The sequence below is a fragment of the Anabrus simplex genome, chromosome 4 (genome assembly GCF_040414725.1).
Source record: "Anabrus simplex isolate iqAnaSimp1 chromosome 4, ASM4041472v1, whole genome shotgun sequence".
NCBI lineage: Eukaryota > Metazoa > Arthropoda > Insecta > Orthoptera > Tettigoniidae > Anabrus > Anabrus simplex.
In genome coordinates, this window is record NC_090268.1 from 422,263,705 (window position 1) to 422,283,669 (window position 19,965).

The 19,965-nt window shown below is 36.7% G+C and overlaps 1 protein-coding gene across 1 annotated transcript in view; it reads left to right on the forward strand.

Moving 5' to 3' along the window:
* Positions 1–19,965, forward strand: part of Mau2 (Mau2 sister chromatid cohesion factor) — a 205,268-nt gene that overhangs the window by 134,423 nt on the left and 50,880 nt on the right. Inside the window, exons 6-7 of the mRNA XM_067146626.2 lie at positions 6,864–7,028; positions 11,031–11,278. Coding sequence (XP_067002727.1) covers positions 6,864–7,028; positions 11,031–11,278 — 413 coding nt within the window. The remainder of the gene's footprint in view (positions 1–6,863; positions 7,029–11,030; positions 11,279–19,965) is intronic.

The following is a 19,965-nucleotide window of genomic DNA, read 5'->3' on the forward strand; positions in this document are numbered from 1 at the left end:
ATTATTGGCGAACTAATATTTTTTAAATCCTGCCTCTTTAGTTTTGTACATCAGTGGATGGAAGTCGTTTGCTCATTGGCTTCTTTCAGACAAAATATCAATGTTTATTAATAATATGAGAAATGCGCATACATGTGAGATGTTTATTGAAACCTGAATATCACAGCCCGTGTACTGTATCGATTTTCATTCTCATTCTTGCGCGCTGTGTTTGTTCAGATGTTTCTGTTGCTGAATGCTCTGCGTGTTCTCTCCTGTCTATCTTTGGAGCATGTTGGCTGTCATACCTGACAGATTTGCTCGAAGACTGTGTCCCATGTAGTACAATTTTCATTCTGAGGCTCGTTTTGTGTTGAAAAGCGATGCTTCTAGTGGCTTGCTAGGCCTACCAAGGATCTTTGCATTTGTATTTAGTTTTGTACTAGATAGTCAGTGCCAGACAAGCATTTCCTCGTGTCAGAGCTTTGGTTTACTCACCAATACTTGGGAGGCTGATTGCAGGGGCTGTCCATTGGCTGATGGGGTCGTCACATCCCTACGCTAAATAACATGAATAAACTAAACGGTCTAAAAGTACATAATAAAGAGGACATTTATTAACATTACATGTCAGAATAATAATGTCGCTAGAAGTAGTCGCATATCCGTGTTTCCTTTATCTGTTACTTGTGACAATATTAAGGGTTTTAAATCATTCATTGTCATCATACCAGGTGAGTTGGTTGTGCGGTTAGAGGCGCGCGGCTGTGAGCTTGCATCCGGGAGATAGTGGGTTCGAATCCCACTGTCGGCAGCCCTGAAGATGGTTTTCCGTGGTTCCCCATCTTCACACCAGGCAAATGCTGAGATTGTACCTTAATTGAGGCCACGGCCACTTCATTCCAACTCCTAGGCCTTTCCTATCCCATCGTCGCCATAAGACCTATCTGTGTCGGTGCGACGTAAAGCCACTAGCATTGTAATCATAATGTCTTGACTGCCATATACTAGCATTCTTCTTCACCAGTTACTGTTCTCAAGTTTCACTTCCATACAATGCTCTATTATATAGTGCTAAAAGGAATTGTTCCGTAATGTTGTACTGCAAACAATGGAGAACATACTCGTAGAGCAGCATTTTTTTTTTTTTTTTTTTTTTTTTTTTTTGATCAGGTGGTACTATAGAAAAGATAGTATTAAAATGCATAAAAGGAAATAAATATTTAAACCAGTTACGATATTTGCATAAATATGTTTTTGCAGTATACAACAGCTTAAGCATGGTTCTGTCTTCTGTATTTCTGTTTCTATATTTCTCTTCTTCAGAAAAATCTTTCTTGCTTGGGTTAGTCCACACATTAAGGCAACACTCCTGAGATAAACAGATATTTGTACCTAATGCATGGATTTTCATGAAACTGTGTGAGAATGTCACCTACATAAAAGTAGAGATATCACAAACATTTCTTTCATATACAATTAATAGTTTTTACAAAAAAAAAATATTTTTGAAATTTTTAATTCCATTTTTTCATTAAATTTAATTAACATGTTAATGGAAATTTGTAATTAGGTAGATAATACTTCTTTAAAGAGTACTACCTATCGATTTTTCTGTACATTATTTATATAAGGAGATATAATGTACTAAAGTTTGTGTAATTTTTTTGTTCTAAAATTTTGGACTTAAAAATCCCTACTACTTGAAAAAATTCTGCAATAAAAAATTACATACGCAGGTTTCTTAATATAGCTATGTTACATATACCATACACATTTTCTTACATTTGGGAGAATATTATGGGAGAAAAATAGGATTTGAATGTAAAATTTCAATTGGCAGGAAAATTAAACCAAAGTTCAAGTGACATTTCCTTCCTGATTCATTACCCAAAAGTCACCGGAACCGTATTATTTTCCTTCTTTTTCTTTCTTAGCAGCTTCTGTACGAATACTGGTAACTATGGAAGCTTGTCTGTTCTTCTTCTCCTTCTCAAAGAACGGAAAATAATTCACCTGCATCTTGTTTTTCACAATGCAACATTTTTCCGTCAAAGTTATGGGGATTGTAGTTTCTTAAAAGTAATAAACTTCATTGTTAGGTTCCGTATTGAGTTGAGACTATGCTTAAAGTAAATACAAAATTTTAATATTCCACCTTCTCAATACTAAAAAATCATGTGATGTTTTTACAAAAACATTACAATGACATTAAAATGGTACTAGTTTCGGTCCACTGTGGACCATCATCAGCCTAGCCAAATTACAACAGTAAAAGACATAGTGATAAAAAATAGTATGGAGAAATGAGAGGATCTAAAAGGATGGGATGGTGGTGGAATGACAGATAAAAGTGAAAAAACTGTATTTGCAAATAATGATAAAAGTAGCAGAAGTGTTCACAATGACAAGTAAAATCTTGTGAAGTCACGTAAAAACTCTTGATGAGATAGTCAGGTTGGCAGTTGCTCCTCTGTTGCACGATTGACATATATAACTACGTATATGCTTCTAGAAAGTTGTAGATGTGAGTTCCACTTTTGCGTAGAGGGAAGAATTGTCCAATGAGACTAGCACCAGATTAAAATTGACAAAGTTGAACCTGTTCTATGGTGGAATTAAAGGCTTTCTGTGTTGAACAGAAGTCTCGGTTCAATCGGGACCCCAATGAACCTGAGGGGAGAAGATAGTATTAACGCGGTAATCGGATAGAGAAGAAGCGAGGCACCGGAAAATATAAACGATGACTCACCTTGCGCTGCGTGGAACAAACTTGCTGGATTGAATGCAACTTACGGAGTAAGCGTAGCGCGGAGTAGATCAGCAGAAAAGGGGTAGGTGAATACGGAGGAGAGGAATGACGTAAGTAGTGGAGGGTGGGAGGGATGGGAAGGTTCAAGGCGGGGTGGACGGGAGAGGAAGTGAAGGTGTTTGTACTGTCGGGGGACCCTTGATTGACTTAAAGAAAGAATTTTGAACGACCGATTTGTTTTTTCTGTAATAAGTAATGAAAAGGTCAAATAAAATATTGGGTTTCTCAGTTATTTCGTTAAGGTTATAGTTGGCATTAAAGTATTGATCTAAATGAATGTAAAAGTTCTCTATTATATTGAGTAGAGGTCCTTTCTTAGCTATTTTGAGAATGTCCATGTCTGTTTCAATATTCGTGAATTTGTGGTTATAGTCGACCATATGTTGGCCGATAGCTGAAAATTTGTTGTATCTGACTGCATTGAAATGTTCTAAATATCTAATGTTGAAGCTCCGGCCAGTTTGCCCCACATAAGAAATATTAGAGCATGTATTACATTTAATCCTGTAGACGCCTGATTTTGTGTACCTATTTATTTTATTAACACGTGATGTGTTATGTAAGATTTGTGTGTTGTTGTTGTTGTTGGTTTTAAAGGCTATTTTCATACCTTTTTTCTTTAAAACGTTGGTGATCTTGTGAATTCCATTGACGTAAGTGAAGATGGAAAAAGAGTCATGTTTAGGTGGTTCTTTTTTAAGTGTGGTTTTGGGGCGAAATTTATGTTTGTTAATGATGTTTTCTATGAAATGGCTATTGAAGCCATTGAATCTAGCGATGTAGTGGATAGTATTCAATTCGGTATGAAGATCATTTTTATTCATAGGAACGTTGAATGCTCTATGTACAAGACTGTTATATGTTGCTTTTTTGTGGGGAAGGGGGTGAGCTGAATCTTGTCGGATTGTGACGGCCGATTGGGTGGGCTTTCTGTAGATCTTGTAGGTTAAAGATTCCTGTTGTCTAGTGATTGTAATATCCAGAAAATTGATTTTTTGATCTACATCTGACTCCAATGTGAATTTAATATGCGGATCGATTTTATTAAGTGTTTGGAGTGTGGTGTGAGCATCTTCCAAGTTCTCGTTGATAACTACTAGGACATCGTCGACGTACCTAGCCCAAAGGAGAATATTGTCGAATTTATTGTCGATTTTAGTGTTCTCGAGAAAGTCCAGATAGATTTCTGCGAGAATGCCTGATGCAGGTGAACCCATTGCCAGACCGTTTTTGTTGATAGATGGTATCATTAAACGTAAAAAAGTTGTTATTTACGACTAATTTCAACAATGTAATGAAATCTTGAATTTCCAATTTACTCAAATGACTGTTTTTGTATAAGTTACTTTTGATGATGGGAATTAATTTAGAAATTGGAATGCTTGGGTACATATTTACGATATCAAAGGAGTGAAGTGAGTAATGAGGTTGCATGTTAAATTTATTAAGTTTGTCTATTAATTCAAAGGTATTTCTAACCGATTTATTGGATGAAAAACGGTAATTTTTGCTTAGGAACTTTTGAATAAATTGTGCGGTTTTATATAAAGGGCTCGTTCTAAAATTGATGATTGGACGAATGGGAGCACCTGCCTTATGAATTTTTGGGAGAGCTCTAGCTGTAGGAAGCCCAGGGTTCATACTTATAAGCTGGCTTTTTTCATGTTCAGTGAGTAGGAAGGAGGAGTTTTTTAAGGTTTGTTTAAGGAGTCTTTGGAATTTTTGTGTGGGGTCTTTTTTAATTATGGAAAAGGAACTATCTTTAAAGAAATCTGATGTTTTACTGATATATTCATTCTTATCAATGATTACGGTCGTGTTGCCTTTATCGGCCTTGGTCACGATTAGGTCGTTGTCCTTAATTTTTTTGTTTAGGGTGTGCAGGAGCTTCAGATCGGTTAGTACATTCCTGTTATTAGAATTGGCGGGAAAATTAGGTGAATTATTGCGAAAAAGGATGTTATTAAGTTTCTTTTTGATGTCGTATCTTAATTCATCTTGTGTGTCTAAAGGCGTTTTAGAGATAGCTAATTCCGATTCTGTTATCATTGTAATAAGTGAATTGGTTGTGTTCAAAACGGGCCAGTTATGTTTGGGTCCCTTGGCGAAAATTCCTTCTTCATTTGGATTTAGGGGAGTATTGGATAGGTTAATTATGGGTGGATGAAAATGGTTACGATCGTCTGCTGGTCTACTATTGCGTCTAATTTGGTAATCTTGCGATTTGGATATCTTTAATTTCTCCAATTTATTATCCAAAATATGTTGTTTCTTGGTTAAGTCTATAAATAATTTATCTTCAACTGATTGGAAGAAGATTGTCCAATGCGCTTTAGATAACAATTTTGTTGCCGCAAGGTGAGACTCGTATAGTTTGAGGTTAAGGAATGATTTTTTCCTATAAAGAAACTTGATTTCATCTTTCAACCAAATTTTATTAGTCTTAGTTTGAGTTTTGGAAGTTTGTGACGTGATACGATGTTTCTTTTTGTTGTGTCTTAAGAAATTTGGCGTTAAATCAAACCGAATGCACTGTTTGAGAAAATCTATGTCTTTGCCTAATTTGGCTATTTTCAACTTAATGCCTAGATATTGAAAGGCTTTGTGTTTAGCTTGGTTAGCGTCATCATTAAAAGTAATAAACTTCATTGTTAGGTTCCGTATTGAGTTGAGACTATGCTTAAAGTAAATACAAAATTTTAATATTCCACCTTCTCAATACTAAAAAATCATGTGATGTTTTTACAAAAACATTACAATGACATTAAAATGGTACTAGTTTCGGTCCACTGTGGACCATCATCAGCCTAGCCAAATTACAACAGTAAAAGACATAGTGATAAAAAATAGTATGGAGAAATGAGAGGATCTAAAAGGATGGGATGGTGGTGGAATGACAGATAAAAGTGAAAAAACCGTATTTGCAAATAATGATAAAAGTAGCAGAAGTGTTCACAATGACAAGTAAAATCTTGTGAAGTCACGTAAAAACTCTTGATGAGATAGTCAGGTTGGCAGTTGCTCCTCTGTTGCACGATTGACATATATAACTACGTATATGCTTCTAGAAAGTTGTAGATGTGAGTCAGTTATGTTTCCACAAACATAATAAGACTACGTTCCACAAACATTTGTAGTCCAGTCCAGTATATTGCAGCAGTGTCACTCCAGTACCGTATATCCAGTTTCACTCCGTGTGTGTTAGCACTACTTCCTTCCCGTACAGTGTGTGTTTAGAAGTTCATTCCCATGTGTCTTCTCGTCATTTGAACAGATGCATATATAAACCTTAGCTCTCACATGATACGTCGAGATAGATCCTGGCCATCCAATCATGAGTGGATCCACATCTCAAGACCACGCCTGAATCTCTTCCAGTGTCAAAAGGCAATCACAAGATCAACAAACTTTGGGGTGTTTCACATGACTCATTGGAGATTTCCGACCACAACAACAAGTCCATCTCATCGAACACAGGGTTATATACATGACTCATCCAGATTTCCTGAGTTATTATAGCTAAGTTTTCCTAGCCATTGTACAAAACAAATTACTCATACCACATATGGAGACCTCCCAGCTTTCAATATTAAGAATAAATATACAAATGAAATGATGATGATGATAATAATAATAATAATAATAATAATAATAATAATAGCAATAATAATAATAATAATAATAATAATAATAATAACAAAAAAATTGAATACTGACAATAATGTCTCTCATTTCTACACATAGTGCGTGGGTGTGATATATGTACTATCACAGCAGATGCCACGCCAATTTTTGCTGTGTACAGACTGGCAAACAAAGCATTATTAAAGTGATAAATTGTTTGAATTTAATTGAATAACTTTGTGTCAAGAAAGAAGAAACTCTATCCTTTCATTATCAGTCATAATTTTTTTGCCAAAATGACCAAAATATTGATTTTTATCTCCGGAGTGTTGCCTTAAGTTCTCTTTGTTTCTTTTCATTAGTTATTTTACTCCCTCAGAAATGTGTTTCAAGGAATATTATAAAAATGAACAACAACATCTAATCTGTAGTACTGGTGTTATTTCAGTTGTGAGTGGCCCTAATGTTGGCGACATGTTCATCTGGATGCCCAAGGAGCATCTCTACGTACTTGTCTACCTAGTCACTGTAATGCACAGTATGCAAGCAGGTTACATGGACAAAGCTCAGAAGTATACCGACAAAGCTCTCATGCAGATTGAAAAGCTTAAAAGTAAGTACCTATAGGATATTCAGAAGGGAGAATCTAATAAGTATAAATGTGTAGAAGTGAATTGAAAATTTTACTCCATGCTATTTTTGAAGCAGTCTGGATCTTTGGCTGAATGGTCACCGTACCGGCCTTCAGTTTATAGAAGCTCCAGGATTGATTCCTGGTCAGGCTGAGGATTTAAACTACATATGGTTAATTGCTCTGGGTGTAAGACTAGGTGCTTGTGTTTGTCTTATCACATTTCTCTTCATCTATGTACACCAATCCACACCACACCACACCACCAACCACCACAGAAATGTGCAATACTGAATACTTCCCTTCACGGCAGATTGGCCTCCAATAAATTGGGGGGGTGGGGGAAGACCAGGAAGAGGAATAAGACAGCATTTTTGAAGTACAGTATTAGGCCCATCAGAGGACAAGTTTTATTTGTCTTTTCATTTGCACATGTAAGTCGTGCCATAGGTATAAATTCTTCAGTACATTTATTGTGAATAAAAATGAAAGATGATGATGTGATTATTAATATATTGGCAAAAATTGTACCCGTGTGCCACACTTAAGTCAAGCCTGGGAACAGTGTCAACAGCGTATGGGGAGAGCAAAGAGCACAGCCACACTACAAGATCACTGAGCAGCGGTGCCAACTTCTCAACCATTAAAGATCAGTGAAACACATTATAACCTGAGCAAACTATTGCTATTTCAAAGTCAGGACTAGTGGACTTGGACTTCACCCCTAACTGAAGGGTAGGTATCCATGTATCCATTTTTTTAATTCTTGATAGTTTTGCTCGAAACATCCCTGTCTTGTCAAGTCACTCAAGATAGTAGTTGCATAACTTCTAACTATTTGTACTGACAATTCTGTTGAAAGAAGAACAAAAGTGGAACAAACTGGAAGTAAAACCTTGAGAAGTTTGCTTAACCCTTTTGCTCTCAGGCTGTTTTCACCAGTGAAGCCCAAAACACTTACCATTTTTCATGATTATGCATGTTAAAATGTAAAAAATTCCTGTATAAAGGAATCCCCAGATACAAGATTGAAAAAATCACAATAGTACACTATTCAAAATTGTTTCAGGAAAAAAATATTCCAAAATTGTTCATGGCATATTTTACTACAAAAAAATTAGAAAATATACAGTTTTTTACCCGAATAATCCCTGCCGTCGAATAATGCCCGCACCCTCATTTTAGGAAGGCTCACTTTGAAAAAAAAAAATTAAATGAACTAAAATTCCTTCCATCGAAAGAGAAACGCAGGCATAAACAAACATTTCATATCACTCCGTGAGGTGCACGTGGTCTTTACGCAAATATGAACATGTAAATTTACGGATATAGCTGCTTTGCCTGAGATGATAAAAATACATTATCACTGCTATGAAATATATTTTCCATGAAAATGAGCAAGTAGGCCTACGTTCTTTTCATCGAGTTATATCTTTAATTCCAAAGCGATGACCTATATTTTTCGTGGGCTTAAAAGTTTCCTGAAAGTCCAAATTAATTTTTAACATCAAACCCCGAGAAAGTGTTCAGGGAAGTTTTCGAAAGAAGGTAAATGGAAGTTGAGAGAAATGAAAGGCGAACCGCAGAGAGCATAACAGCCCGAAAGTGTAAACGTTTTTTCATCCAGTTATATCTTGAATTTCAAAGCGATGACCTATATTTTTCGTGGGCTTAAAAGTTTCCTGAAAGTCCAAATTAATTTTTAACATCAAACCCCGAGAAAGTGTTGAGGGAAGTTTTCGAAAGAAGGTAAATGGAAGTTGAGTGAAATGAAAAGCGAAGCGCAGAGAGCATAACAGCCCAAAGTGTAAACATTTTTTCCTCCAGTTATATCTTGAATTCCAAAGCGATGACCTATATTTTTCATGGGCTTAAATGTTTCCTAAAAGTCTAAATTAATTTTTAACACCAACCCCCGAGAAAGTGCTGAGGGAAATTTTCGAGATATTAAGGAAGGTAAATGGACGGGCTAGTTCTGTTCGCAGCCCTATTCCACACGCGAGTGCTATTTTCTTTTGAGGCGTGATCGCCTGCTGCTGCATGCTTACAAAATACACTCTAAATACTATTTCCCTCGCCTGTCGATACAATACTTGTCTTTTTGCTCTTCCTGGATTCATCGTACACACGCAAATAATTCCCTAAATTCTTTGATTATTATATTTGCAAATAAAACTCAAAACATTCACTCGTGACCCACACAAACAGGTACTTCTTACTGAAATGATTCTATTGGCTCTGCGGAAAACACGTCGTACTACAAAGCGTGCAAATGTTACTGCACAACCCTCTTCACACCGCCTTCCCGGCTGTGTTCTGCTCTAGAATCCTCTCCTAAATTACTTACAAGTTCATCACACTCCACGTCTAAAACACTTCTCACACGTGGTCTCTGTTTACTGGACAGTAACACAGTCGGTGGTGTATAATTCTTTTTGTGCAATGTAAACACTTATAGACACACCGGCGAAATCTGATGTTAGTTTTGCGATGCAGTAAAACCTCGTTAATTCAAAGTCTTTGTAATACAGAAATCAGACTTCCAATTACGTGATTTCGAATTAACAACCATCTTGTAATTCAGAAATGCCAGCCCTGGACAGTTTTCGCGGATTCTGCTTTTCCGCGTACTGCCTGCTACGTGATATTGTGGCGTTCCTTGAAACTCTGAATTCAAAAGAATTACGATTTCACTCTATTTTCAAGTATGAAACACACTATAGACACACCGAAATGAGTGAAAGTGCGGAAAGCTACCCTGCACGTTCTGAAAGACGCATTCTTTCGTGACGCGGAGAAATTTTGAATTTAAATTACTCTATAAAATATTGTACTATTTTAAAAAATGTAAAGTCAGTTTAGAATTAAAAGTCTGAATTGCTTTCCGTTTAAATATGACATATGGGGACAGTTATCCTCCATCTACTGTTGCACAAAGGATAACTGTACACTTGCCATCGAAAACTAGGTGAGCCAGGAGCGTGTTGGCAACCTTGACGCAAATAAAACCCGCATCCCAATTTCGTGCATCAAAATTTAATAGGAGTGAGAGAGAGTACAGTGATATTTACTGATGTTTGATGTCTATCAATTGCTGGGCTGAGTGACTCAAAACCGTTGAGGCCCTAGCCTTCTGACTCCAACTTGACAGGTTCGATCCTGGCTCAGTCCAGTGGTATTTGAAGGTGCTCAACTGCCTCGTGTTGGTAGATTTACTGGCATGTTAAAAGAACTCCTGCAAGACTAAATTCCAGCACCTCAGCGTCTCCGAAAACTGTAAAAGTAGTTAGTGGGATGTAAAGCAAGTAAGATTATTATTATTATTATTATTATCATTATTATTATTATTATTATTATTATTATTATTATTATTATTATTATTATTCATTCATTCATTAGTGTTTTAAGAAAATATCATTTACAGTGTTATAACGTTTTGTGAGTGCAATGTTTTCATCAAGGGGGGTGTCATTTTGGGAGATGTATCAAATGGTGGTATCTCATTACAACAAATATCTTAGCACCTATTTAGGAAAGTAGATTAAATACCGGTATGTAGAATCTAATGGGCATAAAAATATTTTGAAAATATGTGGTTCCGTTTTATATTCAACAGCTGGTCTGTAGATAATGGACAGTGAATTCAGGACTAGTAAATAGTGTCTGCATATAGTCATTCTTTTCACTGTTTTTCCTTATGTGGCCTGATTCCTCTGCTGATTGATGAATCATACTAAACATAGAAAAGAGTTTGCAGTTGCCTTTGAAATAAATAGATAGATAGATAGATAGATAGATAGATAGATAGATAGATAGATAGATAGAAGCTAATTTTCACTATGTTGACTGTTAGTACAATTTTAGAAAGAGAAAGTGCTGAAATAACCTGTGATTCTGTGAATCTGCAAGAAGAGGAGATATTTTGTTGTGGTAACCCTCTGGGCATTTACGCTGTTTGAATGAATGATGTCTGTTTATTTCCAGTTGTGGACAATAAGCCCATCCTGTCCGTGTTTCAACTGATGTTGTTGGAACACATCATCATGTGTCGACTAGTCATGGGTAACAAGTCTTTGGCTCTGCAGGAGATCAACCAGGCATGTAGTCTGTGTCAACAGCACCCTCGACTGTTAGTTGCTCATCGTCCACAGCTGCACACGCTTCTGGGTCTCTATGCCATGAGCATGAACTGTATGGAGGCAGCTGAGGCTCAGTTCACTGCTGCTCTTAGGGTGGGTATGTGCAACATAACTGATTCCAGCCTAAGGGCATTTGTGTTTTTGTTGTATATTATCTATTCCAGCCATTTCTGTTTTTGTTGTATGATCATTAGAACATCAGTACATCGGTATGGAATGCTATGTAAATTATTTTGGTCTAAGGCTAGGACGTCCCCTAAAACAGACATGTCTTGGCAAGATACAGTTGATGTTATAAAATATGCAGTGGTTACCATTGCGTGGATGGTGATAGTTCATCAAACTAGCCCCCTCATCTTGTTTTGCTTTGCCAGACTCTATGCCTGGACAATACAATAATCAGAGGAGAACACTTGGGAAGAAATTAATCTAGTACTGTCTCCGAAGTTGAACGGTACGATGACCGTCTAAAGATTAAGTACATGACAGTTGGAAACAAAATCCATTTCTTTAATTCCTATACTCTGAAATCACGCCCACCCATGATGACTAAAGATGCCTGTAACCACCATTCAATGTAATAACCAAGATAGGTACAGCTACACAAGATAAGGAAGTGTGCGGGCAAAGTATGAATAGGCTTACGATCTGCATGGTTGCTTTTTCAATACAGTAGAAATCTGATATAGCGAGTACGGCATATAACAAGAACCCTGTTATTCCGACAATGTTGTGCTGTCTCTTCAAAATTCCTATATAAAACCGTGTATTATCCTTCGGTAACAGCAAGAGTCCTATTACTGATGCATCCGTTATTGCGAGTGATTAAGCGTGCACAATTTTTTCCGTTACTGACATTTATGCAACCAAGCGATTATGTTGCATGCAATCGATTATCTTCGGTATTGTTTCCTCGCTATGTCCACTAGCGAGTTCTCTCGTTGACATTGAAAGACGATGTTGGAGTCTATTAGTAATACCCGTCGACTGTTGTTCCATAAAAAAAATTTGAAATAAAAGAGAACATATTTTCGTAATAAATGCATAAATAACTTGTCCGATAACAGTTCTTAACTCGTTAAAAATAAAAGATGACTAAACAGTCGCTTAATTTTAATGCTAGATACTGCAGTTAAGTAAAAATGGGGCACACCTCGAGATATGGCAGAGTGCATAATTAATTTCACAGGTTAGTTTACATTTTCTCGCATCTGGTTAAATTACGGAAACGTTATTATCTTGTAAATGTATAGCGAGAAGGTTATCATTTCTCTACTGGCGCTTGAAATATATTTTCATCATATGTATAGTACGGTTAAGTGAGGATAGGTGACTCAGTTTGAATGAGGAAACTGAAACGTTCACCACAAAATGCGATTGATCATCTTTGGTATGGTATAGTTTTCTCACTATGTGCATTTGCGAGCTCTTTCATCGACATTAGAAGGCGATTCACAATTAGAATTACAGGAAGGTTCAACCTTTTCAATACAAAATGTGTTGTACAGGGTGTTCACAACATATTATTTATTATATTATTAGTACCGGTTTTGACGCTTAATGCGTCATCATCAGCTCTTCTTACAACTCTTCTCACACTACACACACAGCACGCTGAACAAGATTCACCACCCTTGTCGAGCTGAGACAACTTTAAAAATCAACCTTATTCAATCGCTTAACATCAGGTGTCCCAGCCTTAGACAAAAACCTTTTGATGGTCTTGCCAACCTCACATAACATCGGACCCGGACTTATGTGTCTCCATTGAACAACAACAGAAGAGTGGACAATTTTACTACATCGTTTTATTATCACATTCAGATTTTTATGTTCAATCATCAGACCAATTTTATTGCACAATACTCACCTATTTTATTGGACTATAACACTTTTATGTGTCACATTCTTTGCCCACTTGTGATTTTTTAAGCTGATGATGACGCATTAAGCGTCGAAACCGGTACTAATAATATAATAAATAATATGTTGTGAACACCCTGTACAACACATTTTGTATTGAAAAGGTTGAACCTTCAATTCTAATTGTGAACCTCAGTTCAATAAGGGAAAATGTTTTTAACTTATAATTAGAAGGCGATGTTGGAGTCAATTAGTAATACCCAATGACTGCTGTTCTCTAAAGAAAATTCAAAATGAAAGAAGATAACAAGTTGTCGTAATAAATGCGTAAGTAACGTGGCCGATAACAGTTGTTAACTCATTACTAGAGTTCGTGGTTTATAGCATTTAAAAATCAGTGATTTAGCGTTTTGATTTTCAAATTTAGCGTTTTGTAGCATCTAAACTAATCAAATTTAGCATTTTGTAGCAAATTGGTTAAAAATCGGCATAATTTGCTAAATTGCACACACAACAGTTGGGAGTAAAATCATACTGTTTAATCACACATTGCTCGTCATGCAGTTTTGAATTCACTATGGAAAATAAGACAAATATCAACATAAGACTGCAAGAAGTATTAACGAACACACAGGAATATGCTTATTTTCAAATTTACAAACACAATTTCAAAGTGAAAAATACTATTCTGAACGTATTTATTTATCACAGTACAACACACCTACAAGGAAGAGGAATTTCAATGATGATTTAAGTACAACATGCCAATTATTTAAAAGGTGTCCTCCTTCATATGAGACCGCCTATCAGTTACAATTATGTTGTACTTGCTAAAAGAAAACTCTACATCGACACTGTCCGTAGAGGCCCAAATGCACAGAAGTGCAGCCAAGGCAAAGGAAAGCTTGCAAAACATTTTTTTTCTTCAAGTTTTTGATTGCAGAGTCAGCACATCAATATAGGCCATCTGTATCCTTACATAAAAATGTCCCGATTTGTGACTTTCGGCATGCTGTTTGATCGTCACTTCGCTTCTACCCATGGCTAACAGACAATAAAATAAATCGCTACTGTACTTTTAAACAGAACTACTACTCAACACCAATGTCAAGAATAACCGACTAAGATCACGGGTCAACACACAAAGAGAATGAACGTGGTGCTTGAAAGTGTATTTGCTGTTTGACTGACTGGTCTTTGCAGTGCTCTTTAGCCAGTGAAAGAAATTCCACACATTGAATGATTTAACCGTTTGGCCTGCCATTACTTGTGAAAGGAAATATTCCCTTACATACTATTTATTTTTCTTCACTTTAACATAAATTTGATTAATCACATAGGCTACATAAGAATACACAAAGCAAAGTGAGCTTTTAGCTCGTCTATAGTAACAGGAAACCAATGTTTTTGTTCGTATTACTGGTTTCAAGGGAAGCAGATCAATTAGCAAGAAATGTAGGGGCATAGGTATTGGTTTCCTTAGTAACGTGATCCCAGAACTGTGGGGTTAGAAATTCATTCCCTAAGTCCATTTCTTTCGGATTATTACCCAACCCCCTCCTCACTATAGAGTGAATTTCAAAAACTGGTTTACACGTTACAGAAAGAGTCTTATTGTCAACAAGATCATAATTCCAAGTATCATTTTACTAGACTTCTCAACGGGCGAGTTGGCCTTGCGGTTAGGAGCGCGCAGCTGTGAGCTCGCATCCAGGAGATAGTGGGTTCGAACCCCACTGTCAGCAGCCCTGAAGACGATTTTCCGTGGTTTCCCATTTTCACACCAGGCAAGTGCTGGGACTGTATTGTAATTAAGGCCATGGCCGCTTCCTTCCCATTCCTAGGCCTTTCCTGTCCCATCGTCGCCGTAAGACCTATCTGTGTCGGTGCGACGTAAAAAAAAAAAAAAAAAAAAAAAGGAAAACTAGACTTCTCACTCGCTCTTGTTGCATTCTGGTTTTGTCACGTAGTTTCAATTGGCACTATCATCTCGGAACTGAAATCGGAATCACTTTCATCACTGTCATTTGAAGAAGAAGTATTTTCACTCTCCAGAGAATCTTTTCACTTTCAACATCACTATTTTCAAGCCAGTTACAAATAAACTCATCCATGCCGCGCTTGGATGCCGCCATGATTGTTTACAACGAGCGGCGAAATGAGGTGCTTTTTATTTTCCGTATTTCAGCTCAGAGTTACTATTTACACAGAGAAAATAGCTTCAGGTATCATCTGACATCAATCGGTTAGGCTGCAAAACAAAGAGAATAAATCTCTCCGACCAGCTAACTGCGATAATGAACTTATAGATGTTCCGTGCACCAAGACAGAAGTGTCCGTCAAAGCATGTTACCGCTTTACGATCGCAATGGGCGCCGTAATAATTATTTCTCCTGAAATAAATAACAACATTTATATGTTATTTTTAAGAAAAAAGCATAGTTTTTAAAAATATATGTTTATTTCGTATAAAACTGAGAGTTTCGCATCTATTTCGCATAAATTGTATAATTTCGCATTTTATCGCGAATTCGAAATCGCTAAAAACCACCCGTACGGGTCATATAAGATGAAGGCACATACACTGACAAAGTTTCGGCATATTTCGCATTTATCGCAAATGCTAAAAATCACAAACTCTACTCATTACAAATAATGGCTGAAATAAACGATCTCTTAATTTTAATGTTATATACTGAAATTAAGTAAGAATGTGATACACTTCAAGATGTGGCAGAGTACATTACTGATTTCAGAAGATAGTTCATATCTTCTCATGTCTTGTTAAATTTCGGAAAGGCTATTCACATGTAAATTTTAGGGAGGATAACTCATTTCTCAACATGCGTTTCAAATATGTTTTCCTGACACATATACAATTAGGTTAGGTGATGCCATTTGAAGAAGAAAACTCTGGAGTGATATTGTAATTCTCCGAATCCAAGACGACGGTTTTTTCCTCTGAATCCCATGCGAAAAATCAAGGGTCGTCTTGCATTCGCGGCCTAACAGTAATGAATACCACTGGCAATTCTCGCGGTAACCACGCTGCTGCTTTTCACATGCGCACGCACACACGAAATTCGTTGACAATAAACGACCACCTCTTTATTATACAACCAATATAAATGGTCCGTTATTGGAGATTATAAATTTTCCAGCTAACTCATTCCTGGTTGCCAGCGTTTCGCCCCCGTGTGCTAGGCTGGGTCACTCATTCGGAACAAACATTTCAGATTCCCTATGGGAATCAACAACTATATCATCTTTATTATACGTTGCTAGCCGTGACAACCGGTTGTACAGTGCCTGTGGGTAACGTCACTGGATCTCAGTAAATAATGAAGATAGAATGACATTCTGTTAGCCTGTACAAAAACTTTTCTCAAATTTGCAGAATGGTATCAAAACATGCGAGCCTTCGAATTCTTAGAAAGGCCACAGCTACTCAGTGGCAGAGTTATAATGCGTCTACTGTACCCGATTCTTAGTAAAAATAAGTTTTATAGACAGCAAGGATATTAGAATTGAAATAATAAATAAAGAGGTTCAACCTATTCAATACCAAAGAATAAGAAATGCAGTGATTATATTCTTATTTAATAATAAGTAGAAGTGGTACCGGTTTGGACCCTAGTCCAGGTCATCATCAGCCGATTAAAACATGAAAAACAATGCATAGGAATAAAGAAAATAAAAGATCAAGTTCACTCCGGATCAGTAGAAGAGGCGATATAAAAAAAGACGGGGGTAGACACTGTAAAATTTAGAAGTAAAATGTAAGTCACTTAAAAGAAACAGTGCGTAATTTTCTGAGCGGCGGTATGGCACGCGCAGTGTTATGCAAAGTCTTATAATGTTTATGAAAAGCGGAGAACGGTTAAATGAGCTAGCTTGTATACACTGTTAGGCACAAAGTCATAACACAATCGAACACATATGAAGATCCATAGTTGTGCTGAAGCTGAAGATGAGTAGATCAATTGAAGTAACTTGCCAGCACCCGGTGATCAGCGCAATATATTCAACATCATGCAATGTGGTTTTAAACGCCAACGTAAAATGAAGAATAGCTTAAAGATCCAGTATCTGCTTCGGTTGCGGGAATGTAGGTATATATACACTAGATACATGTAATAAAATTCAATATAATTGAATAAGTAATTGTGATCCTGTAGAATTTTTGGAACAGTTGACGTGAAAAAACAATTGTGAAGAGAAAAAAATATAGTAAAAAGCGCAATACTGGAAACAAATAAAAACATATATGCACAGTGCGCTATTTTTAAAATGTAAAAAATTCAGGTCGTGATTGAAGTAGTCGAAGTCGGTGCAAGTCAAGAGTTAAATTTGAATGAGAAGAACCGAAATGAAGGTGGCAGTTTTTTATCATGATGGATAGTCGTAAAAATGTGTGGAATAGGAATTGCCGGCAAATTTTCAACAGGTTCTCGTCGATACTATGCTGCCAATGGTTATTAAACACTCGGAAATGTAGAATAATTGTGCAGCCGCAAGAAAATATGGAATAGACCTAACTAAAGCCAGTATTTGGCGTCAGCGTGAAGATAAAGATAGCTAAAAAAATGTGTACTGTACAAAAAATGCATTCAGTGGTCTGCAATAAGGACACTTTAAAGAAGTGTAAGATGAAATTGTGAGGTATGTGCACGAAAAACACAAAGGCGGAATGGCCATACCGTGGCGCAATAAACTCGTTTGTTGACCATTAACGTCCGCGATTAGGCCTATACATCAATAGCCGCTGAAGTTGGCCGAACATGGCAAGTGAGACGTGTGTGTAGCGGTAGCCGGTTATATCTGACGCTCAGTAAAAACACTGTAACAGTTTCATAGACAGCAAAAATATTTTCCTGACGGATCGCCATATTGTAGAGACGCATGAAATAGGTATTGCTGGCAAATTTTCAATGGGTTCTCTTCGGTATTATGATGCCAATTTTAAGTTGATGGTCATTAAACCCACGGAAATAAAGGATAATTGTGCAGCCGCAAGAAAATGCAGCATAACGAAAGCCAGTGTTCGACGTCTAAAAATGTGTGCTGTACAACGAAGGCATTCATATGATTTTACAAAGCACTTTTTGAGCCTGATTAAAATTTTTTGAAGGAAAAAGTCTAGTTCGTCTTCGATTTGGAGAAATATGGTACTGTAATTTTTTCAGAATGAAATTAAACATACTCTTTCACGTAGTATCGGATTTCGAAAAATAACAAACAAGTAAGCCCTGGTGTGGATATCATCCGCGGAAACGCAAGTTTTGAACAAACTTATTGCCATTTCATACTAATTTTAATGTGTATGGGGGTTTTCTGACTTTTATACAAAAATCGGATATAATGACAATCTGCTATAGCGAATAAATTTTCTGCTGTTGTGAATTCTCGCTATAACGGACTTCTACTGTATTTAGAAACTGCAGAATGTAAGAATCCTAAAAGCTTGAATTTATGTTTAATAAAAGACCATAAGACTTATCAGTGTCAGTATGACGTAAAGCAAATTGTAAAAAATTGAAAATAAGTGATTACTGTGTGTATTTACATGTCAAGCTATAGATATGATGTACACAATTCCAACTGTCACCTAGACCTAGGGATCGCGAATGGGGCCGATGACCTTAGATATTAGGCCCCTGTAAACAACAAGAATCAATCAATCAGGGATCCCAAAAACTTATGATTCTATTGCAAATAGTCCACTTCATAACCGTATTGATGAGTATAATCAACAAGAATAATTAAAGAACCACCTAGTCGATACTTTATTTTTTGCGTTGGGCAAAATTAAATAAACATCACTCACAGAACATGTTTCGACCACTTAGTGGTCATCATCAGCTGTATAAGGAAACTTAGATGAAAAATATTGGACAGTAAGCACAATTGTTAATCTTTAGGTTATGGAAAAAATATTTTCTGTGTTGATTGTTTGACTGGTAAAAGTTCTTTGGTATCTTCTTAGTTAAAAATTAAAAATGGCGGTCATCTGGTTAGGGCAGCTTGCCTTACGTTATATGTCATATCTTGAGAAAGATGTTTAATTTGCGCTGCCTTGGGGATCTGTCTTTGTGCACAACCTAGTGTAGTGGCGATGTGACACGGTTTGATTGTTCGTGCAATCCATAGGAGAAAAGGGAAGTGGAGTTGCGTCGTCATCTAGTACGTCACGTGAGGGAGGAGGGAGACTTAGCTGTGCTTCCGCGACGTTGTGCTTGATTATTTCACTTGTTCGTCTTACTTGTCTTCTGTCAATCCATTCCATATATTTACTGATGTGCTCGTATAAGAGGTTTTTTTGCTCATTCATTTCGTTAAGATTCTGTTCCCCGTTCTCTAATTTATCAAGAAGAATGTAGATGTTTTCTAGGTTGTTCATTAGTGTCCCTTTATTGATCTTGCTTATGATTTGAAGGTCCTGTTTGATATTAGTGAATTTGTGGTTCGCTTCTTTCATATGAGTTCCCATAGCAGAAATCTTCTGTACTTCTCTGCATTGACGTGTTCCTGATATCTAATTATGAAGTTCCTTCCTGATTGTCCCACATATGTTTTTTTACACTGAGTACATTTCAACTTATAAATGCCAGATTCTTGGAATTCGTCATCTTGAAGTTTATTGGCTCTATTGTGACTAAAGAATCTATGTTTCGTATTGTTTTTGGTTGAAAAAGCTACTTTGGTGTTGTATTTCTTAAACAAATTAGTGATTTCATAAATCCTCGGGTTATTAAAGGTGAATTTGACATACCTCTTAGTCTTTTCTGATTGCTGCTTTACCGACCTCAATAGCTGCAGTTGCTTAAGTGCGGCCAGTATCCAATAATCGGGAGATAGTGGGTTCGAGCCCCACTGTCGGCAGCCCTGAAGATGGTTTTCCGTGGTTTCCCATTTTC